The 18,931-nt window shown below is 40.2% G+C and overlaps 1 protein-coding gene across 1 annotated transcript in view; it reads right to left on the bottom strand.

Moving 5' to 3' along the window:
• cutlet (chromosome transmission fidelity protein 18 homolog) overlaps positions 1 to 18,931 on the bottom strand; it is a 138,498-nt gene that overhangs the window by 118,671 nt on the left and 896 nt on the right. Inside the window, 3 exon segments of the mRNA XM_067098543.1 lie at positions 355 to 535; positions 9,542 to 9,667; positions 17,097 to 17,222. Of these exon segments, the coding sequence (XP_066954644.1) occupies positions 355 to 535; positions 9,542 to 9,667; positions 17,097 to 17,222 (433 nt within the window).

The following is an 18,931-nucleotide window of genomic DNA, read 5'->3' as shown; positions in this document are numbered from 1 at the left end:
CCATAACAGCGCTGATCCCCAGTTATCGGCGCTGCCGATAAGTGGGGATCGGCACAGGTAACTGGAGATTGGTGCATATTGGCACCAATAGCCGGAGATCGGTGCATATCGGCTCCGAAAATCCAGTTATTGTCATCGCTAGACAAGCACTGTAAAACTGGATCGCCAATAAGTGAGGCTGCCAATAACAGGGGACTGCCTGTAATCAATTTGATCAAAAAAGTATTTACATAATCAGTCTCAGTCTTCAGTAATGTCATATGGTGACCTTCAATAATTGAATTTTAATACCATAAAACAAAAATTCTATTGAAGAGGACAAACTGAATAAAAACCACCTCAAAAAATAAATACCTGGCAATGCTGACTGAAGTTGGCGCAGTCTCCAAAAACTCATTGACATGCTGGCTTTTTCTCATCTCTACAATCCGCTCTATCAAAGATATATCTGCTTCATGGGCAACGAGATCAAGAGTTGGATCTTGAAATACAGGGGGTTGTACACTTGGAACTAAAGGCTTTTGCCTCTTCTTTCCTGAAATATGTCAAATTTTTAAATTTGTGTTTTTCATGACACACAAACCTGAAATTCTTTACACAGACACTACCCTACATATGAACAAGTTAATTTTTGAATGGCCATTTATATCTTGAATTGTTCGTAAGTTGGTCTTCATGCTATTTAAGTAAGTGTGATATAAATTCAATAGAGTATATGTACATTTTTCATCCTAAAACACATTACAGCACTGTACACTGTGCACATAACACTGTATTTTATAGAGTACAGGACTTTATTAATTGTAACTAAGCAGAATATGAGCAAAAAACAAAATCTGAACTTCTGGGTGGCAAAGCGGAGCGCTCCAAACAAAATTTTAATTTACGATCACGTCTGTTCGTATCACTGAATGTTCATAACTTGAATGTTCGTAAGCAGGGTAGTGTCTATAGCTTTGAGCACAAGCTGGAAATGGCCTTTCTAACTTACTGACAAGGTAGTTAACCTCCGACAGGTGGGGGAAACCCCACCCACCTGTCAGTCTAAAATCCACTTTGCCTTCTGGTCCAGGTGACGATTAGAGGGGTGGCTGACTAAGACCATTAATGCAAAGATCTTTAGGTTTGCTTGTTAGGAAAAATATAAATTACTTTTCAAATTTGCTATTTGTTCCTAGACAAATACAAACCTTCATTCATTACATAGGAGACTTACCCAGTGGTTGGGTGGAAATCTGGGTACTCTCTGAACTGACTGGTAGATTCACCCAACCAGGGAATGTCATCGTCTTGGTTCACAACTACAGCAAAGGAAAGATGACTCCACACCTCTAACCTGCTGCACATATGGAATGTTGCAGCTGCTAGACTTCTGGGCCATTAAGTAATGGGTTTCCAAAGCAATTACTTAAGCCCTAAAAATGTAGGAGTACCATGTCAGAGACAAAAAATGGTCAAATGTGAAACTGATAGGTTTTTTTTACTGTCTATCCTCCACTCCCCTTGCCAAGAGCAAAGGGGGACTTGTATCCATTCATAACCCATTAAAAACTAGTGCCCAGTCAAATAGCTAACTTGCACTCTAGTACGTCCAGCTCATACACGGACTGGCACCTTGACTCTCTATCTTACTAGAAAGGAGGGAAGAAAGAGACTAGAGAGAAGCCAGTCACTCCCCACATTTCTCTTCCTAACCAAATACTCAAACGAGATGCTATCTGTCCCAAAGGGAGGTGGGCTAGCTATCCAACCAATTCAGTGGCCACCATCAGGCCAAGGAAAGGGCATCCAAGGGCTAGTGGAGAACATCCTGCAGGTAGGAAGGCATGCCAGTGATAAAAAACAACAATACTTAGTGAGCTGACAGGTTCCTATGGAGTGCTAAGGATGGGGCAATGAACCTACCCTCTTGAGTTCTTGCCTAGACTGCACACTCACCCTCCACTGAGCAAGTCATTAGACTGCTGTGAGCCCAGATAGTTTGCCTATTCCTAGCCCTTAGAGGCCAGGCTAAAATATATATTAAGGACACCCCTAGACTGAACAAACTTTAATGTTTGCCAGTTAAAAAAAAAATACACATCAATGGAAAGGGGAAGATATGCAAATGAACGTGGCATAAGAAAAAATTCTAAAAACTCTTCTGTACCTTCCATAGGAAGTTGAAAGTGAATATCTAACCCTGTGCTGGGCATCTTTTCCAAGATACTCATAAAAATATGCTAATTTATCGTCAAACATGCTTTTTCTAATAATTTATTTTATTTTATTTTGTAAAATTACAATTTCAGCTCACACAATATCAAAACAGATAAGAGTTAAAATCAGTAACATCTTCGGAGTATATTTATGGTAAAATATTTACGAGATGTACTGAGATGGGGAGATGCAGTACCTTTTAGTGATACATCTTTTTCTTAATATTTCTTTGTGCTTTAGTTTGCAAAATTACAATTATTGCTGACATACTATTGTAAAATATAAGAACAGCAATCCCAGGGTAAATTATTTTAGCAAATATTTAAAAGACATCCTGGGATGGGGAAGTGCAGTACATTCTCCCCATGAAATCTCAAGTCACACTGATCTCCCTCTATCTTGTACTGAAGTACTAGTGTTACTGTAAGAGTTGCCATAAGTCATTTACGGCCCATTCAAGTGATCTGAACATTATTCCCACAAAACTTTTTAAAACTGTATGGCCCAAAATATTGATTTATACCTGTGGCAAAGGGGACTGAACATCTAGAGCTATTAGTATGCCTCACATGATCATCCCTGGCCAGTAAGGGTTAAGGAATAATTGGTCTTGAAAACTCGGTAGCAGAAAATCGGGTCTCAAAATCTACACTGAATATTAATGTCAAAGCTTTATCAAATAATATAAAAAATAATATAAATTCTTCTAACATTACTATCAAAACACAAAGGAAACCCAGAAATGTTTATTTAAGATTAATTCGATATATTTTATTTATTGTAAACATGCAAATACATTAAAGAAATTTCATAGTATAAGATAAGAAAATCTGGTCTCAGAAAATTGGGTCTTTCAGTGTAACCTGATTAAGGACAGATTTTGAGATACCTTTGAAAACCCCCTTGCTGGGAGGAGACAGTTGAGCAACTCCAGGTGGTTAATTGTGGCATGTGGTTTAATGGAACCACATGAAATTCAGTAGTTTTAGTTGATTTTTCCTTAATGGAAGAATAAAAAGGAGATCTACTGAGAGGGCTAGAAAATCTAAAAATTATTCCCTCTGAGGCCATTAAGGCACTACGGGAGTCACTGTGCAATTCTTTGTACTCAAAATTGGTTCAATACTTCCTTATAACTGCTAAAGGGGGATGGCATATGAACCTGAATTGGACCACACTTGAATAAATGATCCACTGCACAAGCTTGAGGCCCCCTGTAAGAAGAAGTAATAAAGAGGTTGTTCCTGTTCCTCCTCGCGCTATTAAGACCAATTCCACAGCAACTGGTGGACTTGCAGATGTAATGACCACTCTGTAGGCAGAACTTCTTTCTGAACTATACATCAGCCAAAAATATTGTCCTTTCCCGTCCAAAGAAGCAGTCTTTCCACTATAACTTAGTTTCTGACCACATGTTTGAGTTGTAGAGACTTCCATATAGCCTTGACTTCTCTAGGGTACCCAGATCTCACTGATGCATCTGAAAACAAGGAAATCTGGTTAGGAATCTTTGATGGTCTTTCCATCACCCAGTGGTTGCTCTAAGGTTTACTGGTGTAGTACGTACCACTCTATGGTGTACTGTAAGTCAGTAAAGTATCACAATGCTTGTCATAAAATTCTTTGAGAAGCAGCATGAAGTACCCATCTGTCTGACAGAAAAAATGGCAAATTACATGAGTCTACCATCATTCCCAGGTAGAGAATTGACTAAGGAGTTAGGAAAGACAGAATCATAATGCACAACAACTGAGCAAAACCTAGCAACAGACCCTTGGCCTTTGGATTACCATCGCAAGAGTTGGCCAACTTGAACCAGCTATCTCAGCAGAGAAGAATTCTTGCCCCTAAAAGAAGACAGCATCCCCCCATTGGCAAAAAAAATCCTTATGAATACCTGAGGCACTGTACACATGCTGAAAACACAGCCTTGAACTGGAATACTTTCCCTGCGAATACACATCGAAGGAACTTGTGTGATTAAGGATCTACTGATATGTAGAAAAATGCTTCCTGAATGCATGCCAGGTCATCCAATCATTATTTTGGAAAGTCATTAGAACCATGCTGGATAAATTCATGGCGGACGGGAACAGACAAATAGTTGTTCAGTTCTGATACTTCCCACTGGGTACCAATCTTAGGTTGCTTATGCTGGCAGTAAAATCCCGGTGAATTACCAACTGCTCCATTGCATTCTTCTGTAATTACAACCTCTTAATGAAGAACATGATACTTTTCCTGCTGGAGAAGATATGAAGGAAGGGGTATAGGAGACCGCAACAGTGGATGGGAAACCCGAAAGGAATCATAGCTCTTCTTCAGTACCTCCACCACCCAAGGCTCTGCTCCCAAGTCTCTCCAAACATGCCGGAAGGCCTGAAAAGATCCCTGAAAGGTATTAGCAGTTGGAAAGAGACCTCTGAGAAAGAGATATAGCTTTCAACTGGAGGTCCTGAAGGAAGGCAAGAGGCAAGCCTTTTCACTCATAACTAGAGATCATTCAAGAAATTCTCTATTATTCTCTAACAAAACAGGCAGTCCCTGGTTAATAGTGGGGATTCCATTCCTGGCAGAGAGCTGATAACCGAAAATCGCCGATAATCATGGTAATAAATGGTGTTTACGACATCATAAGCACCAATAAACTGCTTACTGGCATGGTTAACCGCTTATCGTCACCGATAAACCGGTTATTGACACCAATAAACCAGTTACTGACGCCAATAAACTGCTTACCAACACCAATAAACCGCTTACCGACACCGAAAATCGCTTACTGTTGCCAAAAATCTGGTTAATAACGTCAGTAGCCAGGTGCCATAAAACTGAAACACCATTAACCGACAGCACCAATAAGTGAGGACTGCCTGTACTTCCTCCCTTGTCACCTTAAAGAGAGTCAGGCTTAGAGGGCAACCCAAAGGAGAAACCAAAACATATGGCATAGACTACTGTACAAGAAAAACCTTTGACAAAAGATAGGAGCCAAACTGTTAGTGTAAGCTTGAAAACATTTGCCTGCAGCATCTGGAATGGTTTTGACCATGGAAGTCAAAACTCTAATGGCTCTTCCCATGCTAAATTCCAGCTGGCACAGAGAAGAGGCAATCATACTGAGTGAAATTAGCAAAAGATGAAACTTCACCATTTCTAAACAAGAGACATGGACAAAAACTCTACCTCACCATGTCTTAAACACTTTGTCAATCCCAAAGGTGTCTCTTCAAAGGAATGAGAGTCAAAGAAAACCAAATCTTTTACTGTAGAAGGTTTAAAAGCTAGTAATGTGCCTGAATCATAAGAGGCAGCGACTTCATATAATAAGAAAGACAAATACTGGTATCCTTAAATGAAGCTTTGTGTGGCATTGCCTAACAAATCTTATTGAGTAGTGGTCTAAATGAAAGGAGAAAAACTGGGTTTCTTCAAAGAATTAATAGGAGCAGATATGTTTGAAGATAAAACACCTAGTCTCTACAGAACTACTTTCCTCTACTGTACAGGATAAAGTGAAGTGCAATTTCCCAGCAAGCACCAGAAACCAGAAGGAGGCTCCTCTGCTTTAATCTCATCTCTTCCACCAAAGGAGTTGGGAGTTGGGGCAACAGCAGACAACTTCTCAGAACTAATGCCTGGCTGTACTGAAGGGGGAACAGAGGAAAACACCAACTGCTGCAGCTCACCTGAGACACACAATGCTCGTGAGCCAGAGAAGATAAAATGCCACCGGGAACCACAGAAAATGGGGACGGGCAGGGAGCAGGGGGAAGAGACGTGCCAGCAACACCCGACACCCCCACCTCACACGAAACAGTCTCAACAGACCTTATACCACTCCCAGGAGGTAAAGCTTTGGCCAGTCAAATTGCTGGAAATGCATCTAGTTTAGAATCAACTAAAGATTCTGTAACAACAATAAAACTAGAAAGGGAAACATTAGAAGAGGTGGAAGGAAGGGGACTCACTGATAGCAGAGGAAAAAGGAAGATTGAGCAGATGCATTTCAAAGAGAAAGATACATGAAAGACAGGGATTTAGAATAAAAAGTAGAATAACAGAGACTGATTCGACAATCGATTGAGTTAACATAACATCAAAATTGAAACAACTCACTACAGACATATTAGTCCTGACAGTGTTAATATCATCATTACTAGATGCCTATAACGGTGAAGTCAAAATGATGATAAGATTTGGGTTTGCCAACACCAATCCTTCAGTGATCGCACTACATGTTTATCTGAACATAGTAAATAAGAGGAAGGTGATGGAGGGTACAGAAGCACATCAAACCAAGAATCAAACCAGTTCCCTGGCAGCAGAGTCTTTCAACTGTCACAGAGCAGCCTTAAGTTCAGGCTACAAAGATGAGGGTACTAACACTTTATCTCTCAAAGGGGAACACAAAAAAGATTACACACTATGGGGGGACTTGAAACAGTTCCCTAACAATGTTAGCATTCCATTAAACCTTTGACTCCAAAATAGGGTTAATGTCCTCTTTTAACGTCCCAACACGCTTTTCATTAACTGAAAGAGGAGCAGAAGGGAAGAACTAAAGACAAAGTCTCAGGTCTAGGCCTAGCCAAAGTAATAGTAGAGGAAAGAGCTGGAGACAGCAGTGACAACCCAAGGCGAAGGTTCAAGAGAAATAGGAGAAAAGCAAATCTAAGCCTTGACCTAACTTTCTACTTTCTTAGGCTATCTGCTTCCCTTCACTTTTATGTCTATGAAACTTGAAGTATAAAGTCCTTCAATAAATTCCTACTTCCTCATACCTATTCTCAAGATTGCACTGTTTGTCCCTGCAACCAGCACAAAGTGTTTCTAATTCAAAATTTTAAACATCCTGCTAACACAGTAATCATTTCTGCTGAACCTGACATTCTTAGCCTTGCTTTCTGTGGAAGACATCCTACAAAAAACAAATTTACAATACAGTACTGTGAAAGCAGCTAATAGACAAAACAATGAAATATCAATGGCTGACCTCTGTAGCAGCAAGGAGAATTCTGATGTACTAAAACATTCAAAACACACCTGGTGGAGAACAGACAAACTAGACAGTCATCTGGGTCAGCCAAGCAATCTTCTTTTTTATATCAGCACTGAGATATAGCTATCTTTAACAGTAGGTAAAAAAGTGATAATTAATAATGAAAAGGTAAGTAAAAATTATCATTAATAAATTTTGAAGATTAAAAACTGTTTTAATAAAAAACTGGAGAAAAAGCTGAAAAAAGTGATGATTAATTATGAAAAGGTATAAGTAAGTAAAAGTTATCATTAATAAATTTTGCAGATACACAAACTATGAGAAGAATACCTTTTATGTACCTACTGATGGGTCTGCATGGTACATGTATGAACGACTGTTCTTTTTGGAAGACATGAATGTGTTTTTCAGGGAACAATCAAAACCCAAATGTGAGCCCAATACAACTGATAAGGTTGTAACTGTGTATACGGTTACTAGTGGGATGAGGAAATGAGAGGTTTAGAAATGAAAAAAAAAATCAGTTGAGGTGCAACTACATGACAGAAGAGATCATGTGTAATTTTACAGGAGAATGGATGGGGTAGTCAAGAGAAGAGAAAAGAAATTAAATAATGAAGATAATGGGTGAAGATGAAAGACTGTTAATGAGAATAAGTTGTTCAACATGGAAGTAACTGCAGAATGCAAGATGCTAATGGAAAGAGGCTATCAGTAGTTAATGCAGTCCTGGGTCAATGGAGAGAGTCTTTTGAAGGTTTGCTGAATGTTAAGGATAGAAGACAGGTGGAGCTGAATGATAAGAGTAAAAGGCATTTGTGTAAAACTGACTGCTGAGAATCTAAGAAAGGCAGTTAAGAGGATGAACAATGAAAAGACACCATGAACTGATAAATTACAAGTGAGATGTTTTAGTATAATGGAGAAATTACGATTCAGTGATGTGTTAAGTTTGCCTGGATGAAAGATAAGCTCCAAAGGAATCAATGAGATGAATACAGGAATGTTAATTAGTATACCCGTGAAGAAGTATAGTAGGAGTTTCACTGAGAAAGTAATAAGCAGCTTGTGGATCTAGTGTTTGATATGAAACACCTGTGTGAGATTTTTGAAGGTAGAGAGGAAAAAGTTGTGCATGGCATACATGGACCTATAAAAAGCTTGGTAGAGTATGGTAGAAAAAAGCTGAGCAATTCAAGTTTTTATGATGGAAGCAAACTTTGTGATAGAATACAGTATGCTGATGTTACTCAGACTTGGTTGGTGTAAAAAAAAGTTGGCCAAACACAAGGATGTGTTATGATTCCATCTTTACATTTAAAGAATACTGGGAAATGTGATTCATAGTAACTCTCTTCTACTTCTATATCTACTACTTTTCTGATGTACTGCTCTTATCACCCATTCTTATCATATGTCTAGAGCACCTCAATCTACTTCCACTGCTAGAAAACACATCTCTGCAACTTCCTCAGTTGTTAAATGATTTTCCCACCACACTCCAGCATTTTGTGTCTTCAAGATCTCCAATAGATATGGAAGTTCCAGGAAGAGAACCAGTGGGAAGGCCTACAAAATTATGAAGGGCATATATGAAGACCAAAAACAGATGGGATTTCTGACAGAAAGTACAGAGGAAAAAGTGGAAAGCTCCACACAGAAAATCTAACAGAAACACTGATGATTATATTAACAGTGCCTACCATGGCTAATTTTTTTAGTACTGTACTACAGTATTTGCTCTGGAATACTTCTCGTACTTTTAGGATATTCATTGAAAATAACAGATAACACTGCTATTTATTTCCTGTATACATTTGGGGCTAACAAAAATGAAAATACCAACTAATCAAACCAAAAAAGTTGATGCATAATCCACATACTGTAGAAAAAAATGTTAAAATACAGTATTAGCAAGCCAAGTATATGAATAAAACAATATTTTTAGATTGTTTTATTCATATACTTGGCTTGCTAATACTGTATTTTAACATTTTTTCTACAGTATATGGATTATGCATCAACTTTTTTGGTTTTAGTTGGTATTTTCATTTTTGTTAGCCCCAAATGTATACAGGCAGTAAATAGCAGTGTTAAATGTTATTTTCAATGAATATCCTAAAAGTACAAGAAATATTCCAAAGCAAATACTGCAGTACAGTACTAAAAAAATTAGCCATGGTAGGCACTGTTGATATAATCACCAGTGTTTTTGTTAGATTTTCTATACGGAGTTGTAAACACTACATTCCTAATCACTAGCCATCATATATAATATCGCAAAGCTTTTATGAGAAGCTACTAATGCTTAAGACTAGCTTAGTACATATCTGAAGGTATTACTATTTTCTTGGAAATCTTCGTTCATGAACTGTGCTACATCATCTTCAAATTCATCACTGATGGGTCTTTTTTTCCTTTGGGAACTGGAAACTGAATTCTCATCAATTCTGGATGCTCCCACAACTCCTGTAATGAAGAAAATTCACAATAACATGAAAACAGGCAAATAAAACTATCCATGACTAGAATAAATTAATTGAAACTTCAATTTTATTGATGATTTCAGTATGAAAACAATAAGAAAGGAGTGTCACATTTTATCAATACAAACTATAAGCCTCAGCCTAATTTCTTCCTTAGCACAATGGCCCATGATAGCGCAAACCAAATAATGTTTTCAAACCTTGGCCCAAAAGCACAATAAATAAATGGAAATGGAAATGGAGATGAGATATGGGCTAAACCCTCAAAGAACTGATAGACTTGGCCTTTAAACTGGAAATGAGCTAAAGGTCACAAAAAGCAAAAGTAGGACAAGACTCTGAACTATGCACTCCATCAATTAGTGGTTTCTGCAGTCAAAAAGAGAAAGAGAGAGCCGACAGGTATTACAAGGCTGCCTTATAGGAAGAGGAATTCCAAACTAAAAGAGAACAAAGACCAAAATATTATCATCATAATTACTACCATTACTTTAATTAACAAAATTTTCTTAATAAAATTTATCTGGACACCCACCTACTGTTAAAGTTAGCTTACATCTTTGCGTCATAGGTGTGATCAGCATTCAAAGAAAAAACTGAACAACACTTGGCTTACATGGATGGACTGTCTACTTTACCTGTTTTCCACAAGGCTTTGTAGAATGTTTTTTGTTCTAGTCAGAATTCTTGACAACCCACTAGATGTGGGGAGGCTGGAGGGTTTATACTTTCCAGTAATAAATAATAAATCTCATTATAAAAATTTTCATTATTTGGGATGATTCATACCTATTGTTAAAGTTAGCTGATTCCCACACTGAGAGAAGGATAATGGGTTAGTGTAGCAAAAAGAATATCTGCTCTGTCAAGTGAACTTCAAATTCTTATAAGAAATTTTAAACATTCTTACCTGCACTGGGATCCTTCCTGGTAAGTATTGCCACCAGGAGGTGGATCCACAACATAGATTAAAGTTCATGATTAGCTAAAGATGTCCCTCTCCCTGATACTTGTCATCCTGAACCTATTCTTACAAAATTTGCATCTTGCTCTAGGAATGTTAAGAAAATTCTGGATAATCTGGGTAGCTGGGGTGAAGATCCTGATAGTTTCTTCCCTTTGTTCAAGAAAGTTTCTAGTGTGTTGTCTCCAGAGATTAGTAGATTCTATAGATTTTTATGTCAATGTAGTATCTTTGCGGATGAGTGCAAGCTTAGTCATACAGACTGCAGTAACTACAGGCCAATTTCTATTCTGCCTGTGCTCTCCAAAGTTGCTAAAAAACTTATTTTTAAGCCACTATGTAAGTAAGTAGAATCCAAAGGATTGTTAGCTGACAGTCAATACATATACAGGAAGCAGTTAGGTACCTGCGATGCTCTTTTAGACATGACTTGCCATTTGCAAGGGAACCCTGATAAGGGTTTTGAGTGCAGAGCAATTCAAATAGATTTTAGTGCTTCTTTCAATTTAGTAAATCACAAGGCACTTATTTATAAACTTCAGAATCTTGGAGTGGTTGGATATGTTTTAGGATTACTACAAGATTTCCTTACAGGTAGGCAGCAGAGTTGCTGTGGACAGGATCTTTAGTGACCCAAGACCGATTACATCTGGAGTTCCACAGGGTAGTGTTCTTGGTCCACTGTTATTTTCAGTGTATACAAGTGATGTGGTTGTTGGCCTGGAAAACAAGATTGTTCAGTATGGTATGCAATGATGCAACACTTGTGGGTGTAGTAAAGTCTACATTTATGAGAAATGAAGCTGCCCTCAGCCTCAATCAGGACATGGGCCAGATCAGTAAATGGGGCAGTCAGTGGGGTATGAGGCTGAACTCCAGTACACTAAATCCCCCGTATTTGCAGGGGATGTGTACCACACAACCCCACGAATAGCTAAAATCCGCGAATACTTAAAACCCCTCTAAAAACACTTAGAACTGCCTATTTTGATAGTTCAAACACAAAAAAACTCTAAAAATGCTTATACCTGAGTATTTTAATAGTTTTATCACAAAAAGTACATTTAGTCATGAAAATTATAAGAAAATACAGTAATTAGTGAATATTTCTCAGTGAAAAATACAGCAAATGGGCAAGTTTTCCACAAATAATGTGTATATATGTTCCATAGAGAAATCCGCAAATAGGTAAGTCTGCGAATCGTGAGAACGTGAATACAGGGGGTTTACTGTAAAACAAAAACACTATTGAGTCTGAAGCTTTAACTAATCTAGGTGTAACTTTTGATTAACATCTAACTTTGAGAAACATCTAATGAAAGCTTCAGCAAATGCCACACAAAAGTTAGGTATTGTTCATAAGGCTTCATATATTTATAACAGTGATAAAATCACCATAACCTGTTTTAAGTCTTTTATGCTTCCTTTCCTAGAATGCTGTTCTCCGGTGTGGATGTCTGCTTCTGCCGGAGATTTATCTCTTTTAGATAGGGTGGTTCGTGATGGTAGGTTTCTGTTTCTTAATAGTAACAATTATGACTTGGACCATCGGCAGATGGTCTCTTGTTTGTCACTTTTCATAAGTTGTATTTCAACAGAGATCTTTCACATTCACATATGATCCCTGATCCCCTTTACCTGCTGAGAGCAACCAGATTCGCTGAACAGCAGCACCAATATGCAGTAAATATGCCTCACTGTAGAATTGTCAGTTCCAGAGGTCCTTTATTCCTCACACTGTTGGACTGTGGAACAGCCTCCCAGAGGATGTTGTGCAACTGGAACTTCAGAAGTTTAAGATGCAATGCATTACTACCCTAATACTATTATCCTTGCATTTTAATACATTTTCATCCTTTTATTAATTTATTTCTTCTTTTTTTAATAAGTGGGATCTCTTCTTTATGTACTTCCCTTTACCGCCTCTTACTTCTACCTAATGAACATCATATTCTTTGGAAGCTTGAATTTCAAGTCAATGGCCCCTTTGGCCTTGTTCCATATGAATAGGTTTCATTTTCTGAATAATAATAATAATAATAATAATAATAATAATAATAATAATAATTAATAATAATAATAATAATAATAATAATAATAATAATAATAATAATAATAATAATAATAGTATCCAAGGATAAGTTCTTTACAAATTTAGCCACTGCTCATATGTCAAGTGTCTTATCTTCCATTAAGGATAGAAATTAGCATGAAAGTCCTTAACCAGAGACCTAATGAAAAGGACATTACAATCCTACTCTGGAAGCTCTGGTTTCCAAATCACTGTACACACAACCTTGACATCAGGTCTAATTCTTTTAGTGCAATCCCAACAATTCTTACAGTCCTTACTGGACCACCAAGGGATCAAGTTCCTCATGTCCTGGTGACTCCACGCTAGGTAAAATCACAAATTTTTAAAGTAATTTGTATTTTTCCTAACTATACAAACCTGAGGTCCTTTACATTAGGAATTACTTTTAGCGAAGCTGGAGACGGCCGTTAAACTTTCAAACAGGGTGGTTAGGCAGTTAACTACCGGCCTTTAAGTGGGAGTCCCACCTGCCTGGATGTAAACATTCCAATTTGCTTTTCGGCCAGGGATCAGACTCAGGGGCAGCATGAGGTGGGCATGAAATAATGTAAAGGACCTCAGGCTTGTATGATTAGGAAAAATACAAATTGCTTTAAAAATCTGTGATTTGTTCCTACACAATATACAAACCCTCGGTCCTTTACATTAGGAAGACTTACTTGTTGGAGGGAGGAATCTGTGAGCCTCTAAAGTGACTGGAGTTCGCCACACCTGGGATTCTCTTCCTGGTTGACAGAGCGAGGAAGAGTACTGTGCCTTTGACATATTGATTGGAGTATAGGAACTGCATGATCAATTGTCAGACTTCTCGGCCTTTTCAAATGAGTGAGGGAAACATAACCTCATACGAAAATAGGCTAGGATGAATCCAAAAGTCAGTGACAGTAAGGCATATATGAGTATATTGGGTATGTCTTATTGTCAGTCTCCTTCCTCCCCTTGCTGGAGGAAGGAGTGGGTTTGCTTCTATAAACCTAATGATAGAAAAATAGAAAGGACGCTCGTAGCATAGACTTACCTTCATCAGCCGCCAGTTCCAGCATGTGTCAGCTTGAATACTACTCTCTGCCCCAAGGAAGAGAAAGAAGGATGATGAGGAAGGAGGAAGAGAGGCCAGTCACTCACGCAATCACTCTTATTTCCATAACCAAACACCTTAGGCGAGATGCTACCTGTCCTCTTAGATGAGCTGGGTAAGCTATACAATGTGTTGAGCAGCCACCACAGGTCCCAAGAAAAGTGTCCAAGGACTTGTGGGCAATGTCCTGAAGGTAGAATGACGTGAAGGTGGTCTGTCAAGACCACACCCCGGTTTTCAGTACCTGAGGAACCAACAGATTCTTCCGGAACGCGAGGGTTGGACCAATGCCCCTGACTTTATGAGCTCTCGGGCAGAAGGTACCGGTGTTGTCTTCTCTAGCTGCAAAATACGCTCTCCTGATCATCACATGAAGACAGAAAGAAATCGTGTTCTTGGATACTTCTTTCTTGAACGAGCCAGTACTAACGAAGAGTTGTCGACACTCAGGCCAAAGACGTTGAGTTCTCTTCAGATAGCACTGCAGCACTTTAACAGGATAAAGTAGCATCTCGTCCGAATCATTATCAACAAAGTCCTATAGGGAGAGGATCGTGAAGGACTCGAACCTGGCGCCAGGGACCAACGGGTTCTGAATTTTCACAACGAAATCCGGGATGAAGTCGAGCATAACTGATTCCCATCCCCTCGAGTGCTTAACATCAAAGAAAGCTGAAAGACAGTCTTGAGGGTCAGATCCCTGTCTGACGACTCTCGTATAGGCTCGTACGGTGCACAAGTCAGGCTCCTCAAAATGAGAGTCACATCCCACTCAGGAGAGCCTGAGGTCCCTGGGAGGGCAAGACCTTTCAAAGCTTCTCATCAGGAGTGAAATCTCCAGTGAGGAGGAGATATCCGCTCCCTTCAGGTACAAGACTAAGCCAAGGGCGGCTCTATAGCCTTTCACAGCTGAAACAGAGAGAAGCTTCTCTCAGCGAAGGAAGACAAGGAAGTCCACGACCTGCTAAATAGAGGCTCCGTTTGGAGAGAGACTCCGTCCAAGACACCAACCACAGAAGACGGCCCATTTCCCCCAGTATTCCGCTGCAGAAGACTGTCTGAAGTATCCAGCCATCTCTGTTGCTGCGAGGCGAGAAAAGCCTCTTGCTCGCAAGATATGCTTGATAGTCTCCAGCCGTGAAGACACAGGGCTGGCTGGAGTCGATTGCTCTGGCACAGTTGGACTTGAACTTGTGCAATCTTCCTGACACACTCCAATCTTCTGCAAGGCTGTAACCTCTTGACGAAAAGAAAACTGTACAGGGGACCTACTCACTGCGTCTCCAGGTGCTCGGACCCTCGAGTCCAAAGCACTGGGTTGGGAACCTGTCCGAGCTTTCGAAGCAGTACTGGCAGGAAATGTCGAATCACCTGCATACTTTGACACTTTTTCCTGCACTGTACCTAAACCAGACCAGGGAGCCAACTCTCCAGTGCTGGTTTGGGGTACCCGAGGCTCCTTGGAAACTTGGGCACCCAACACTCCCGAATCTCGTACAGAACAATCAACGGGAGCGGTCTCCACCCGAGTGTCCGAAGAAACTTGAGAAGAGACAGGCACAGAACCAATCTTAGAAGCAGAGTTCTTAGAGCTGGTTTCAAGTACGCGGACCTTGGGGGCTTGCTTACTCGAGGGTCCTGAGACGCAAGACCCCGGTGGGGTACACGAAACGGTTCCCGGGTCCGAAGACCGGGGAGAGCCAGCAAGAGACCCCACTGCTTCCCCTTTGGAAGGAGGCAGCCTCCTACAGTAGAAGTCCAGTGGTGGGTTTTCTTAAGGGGGGAGAGGCAGCCTTTTTCTTCTTCGGCCAGCGGGCCTCGGAAGAAGAAGGGGAGGCGGCACCAGATGACAAAGTCAAAGACGAAGAAGACGATGATGACGACACCTTATGACCCCCCTCTTCTTCGGTCTCCTCTTCGACATCTTCAGGATGGCAGTCAGGTCTCCCATCCAGGAGAGAGCAGCGGGAACCACAGTAGCAGCTGGAGCAGGTGGGATAACAGGAGCAGCAGGAGCAGCCGGGGAAGCAGGAACAGGAGGAGCAGCTGGGGCAGCTGGAACAGCAAGAGCAACCAGAACTGTGAAGGCAGTAGGCAGAAGGGACAACGGGTACTGGGGAGCAGCAGCATGCTCAACAGCCTAGTCCACCACCTTCAGGGTTGTCAGGGTTGGGAAGTGTGTAGCACAGACGTGGGAACCTTCGCGAACGCTGTCATTGTCACCATTGTCACTGCTGTCATGGTGGTAGTGACAGCAGCATTTATTACAGCTCAGTGGTCTGGTTAAATTAAGGTATACTTACTTCATTACCACAAGAAATTCCGAAGCATGCAAAGCCTTCAAGTGAGCCAGGATACCTTGCACTGACCAGGTACCCGAGAGACCCAAGGAGATCCACGCCTCATGGAGCTCGGCTGCTTCATGGAGGTCAGCTGCCTGACCTGAAGGAGACAAAGTCAGTTAAGCAGAGGAAGACCCCTCTCGCTCTGAGGGAAAATTTTCTCCCTTGGAGCGAGTGGAGGCCCCAGGGAAGAGATCGTCTTAATCTTCCCGCCACCACCCAAACCCCGACGATCTTCACCCAATGAAGTGAGTGAAGATGAAGAGGGAGAGCTCACTCCTGAAGGAGAGACAGCCAGGAGAGGAAGTTTAGCAGCAGGGAGAAACAAGGAAGAAAGATTAGCAACCAAAGGCATAGTCGGCTACGTGTACCCCCCCAAACAACACTTTGGAAGCTTTCCTCTTGTACTGTTTCCTTCCTGTAAACTTCACCCACTGCACAGGCGACCAAGAACAACACTCAGCACAAGTAGAAATAGGGCTACAGTCATGCCCTCTGCAACTAGTGCAGAGGGTCTACATCAACAGGCGAGCGGAAGTGCATACAACCTTTGCCGTCAACCCCAGGGCACATATGCTAGGTGACAGCCTTCCTCAAAGGTCGTGATGATTTGTGGGTTTGCATGATGTTATATAAAACACACAAATATCAGTTACAAACAGAACAAGAAAAAGAAAAGATCCCACTAGGAACAAAGCGGAATGGTGATCAGGGCAGAGTCAGCAAACACATCTGCATAGTATGATGGCCAAAAGCAAATTGGAATATTTGCATCAGGGCAGGTGGGACTCCCACCTACCGGACGGCAGTTAACTGCCTAACCACCTTGTTCAAAAGTTTAACGGTCATTCTAGCTTCGCTGAAAGTAATTCCTTAAGTAAAGGACCGAGGGTTTGTATATTGTGTAGGAACAAATTTAAAATCTGCACTGACCTACTGCTGAAGAATTATCATCGTTGCTGGCCAATCTAGAAGGAACAGGACTACTGAATTTTAGACTTCTTTTGATGCTTGGTGGAATTGTTGCAGCCTCCTTTTCAGCTGCTTCTATATCATAATCTGAAATAAAAAAAAAGAAATTAAATTTTCACAATAAAATTAATTAGCTGGATAATTACCTACTGTTAAAGCTAGCTTATATCTTTGTGCCATTAGGTGCGATTGACAATCAAACTAGAACAAAATAATGCTTGGCTAAATCACTAGGACTGTCTTTTAATCACCTGTTTCCCACCAGGTGGTAGTGGAATGTTTACATTCTTGTCAGAATTCTTCATGGCCACCCACTAAGATGTGGGGAGACTGGGTGGGTTTCCACTTTAATAGTAGGTGAGTATCCAAACAATTAATTCTATCATGAAAATTTTCACTATTTCCATGAATATTATCTACTATTAAAGTTAATTGACTACCACATTGAATGAGGATGGTGGGTTAGTGCAACCAGACAAACAATGTTCAGCCAAGCAAACTAAAAGCTTCTTAACGAGTGTTATAAACTGAGGCCTTCAGCCACTCAACAATTCTTTCATTTTTTCTTATTTTGTAATTTTCACCATAACTGATGAAGCCTCCTGAGAGCATACCCATTTCTACCTTGTATCATTCCATGAGCAGCTGATCGCTGGCAGAAGACTATTTTGCAGATAACTGAGACTTCGTTAAGGGGCACCAATACAAGCTCCGCCTACAAGAGGGTCACAAGAGAAGGTGACCACTTAAGCCCCGTCCCCAATTGGGGCGGACGAGTGCACAGGAAATCACCATACATATGAAGGTGTAGGGAGTATTCGTATTGGAACAATTAGTAAATCATTGTAACATGTACATATGTAGTATGCATGCACTCATCCCATGGCATTGTAAACTTGGAATTTTAGTTTCCTATTTTTATGTTTAAGATATAGTAATTCATACTTCATTAAAGGATATGTACAGTACTTGAGAGAGAGAGAGAGAGAGAGAGAGAGAGAGAGAGAGAGAGAGAGAGAGAGAGAGAGAGAGAGAGAGAGAGAGAGAGAGAGAGCTGAGGTAGTAGGCTCAACTGGCAGATTCTGAGAACATAAACATTACAAATGGCTGGACAACTGGTTTTTTATACATATTACAGTAATAATAGATCAGTATAATAATACAGTATAAATGGATTCTGCAAATGAAATAACATTTTATTAATACTCTGCTGTGTTTACATTAATATTAATATCTGAAAATTAGTAAATCATTGTGACATGTACATACGTGTGCACACGTACAGTACTGAGAGAGAGAGAGAGAGAGAGAGAGAGAGAGAGTATTCAAGTCATCCCATTTTCTTTTTACAGTAGATGGGGGAAACTTTGGGAATTCACAAGTAGAGTTAAGTACTGTACCCAAATATTTAAATAAGCATTGAAAAAAATCATTTTATTGTTATTTCGTTGTGTTTACATTAACATTAATATTTGGAAATCAGTAAATAATTTTTCTATCATAAAGAGTGTATTTAATCATGAAAATAACCTGAAAATATGGTAATATGCAAATACTGCTCTGCAAAAAATCCATGAATTAGTGAATTTTCCGCAATAAATTTGAAGTTATGTTCCACAGAAAAATCCGCGATTGCTGAACCACTATACAGCGGGGATCGACGCAGTGACCCATCACTCGGTCCCTAGCCAGGTCAGGGCACAGTGCCCTTAGTGAGGTTAGGAAGGTAAGGTCTGATTAGGTCAGGACACAGCACTCTAGGAAAGGTTAGGTTTGTTTACGTCCCGGAACCTGTT

Source organism: Macrobrachium rosenbergii, chromosome 55 (genome assembly GCF_040412425.1).
Source record: "Macrobrachium rosenbergii isolate ZJJX-2024 chromosome 55, ASM4041242v1, whole genome shotgun sequence".
NCBI classification, from domain to species: Eukaryota; Metazoa; Arthropoda; class Malacostraca; order Decapoda; family Palaemonidae; genus Macrobrachium; species Macrobrachium rosenbergii.
This window is presented reverse-complemented; position numbering and strand designations above follow the sequence as displayed.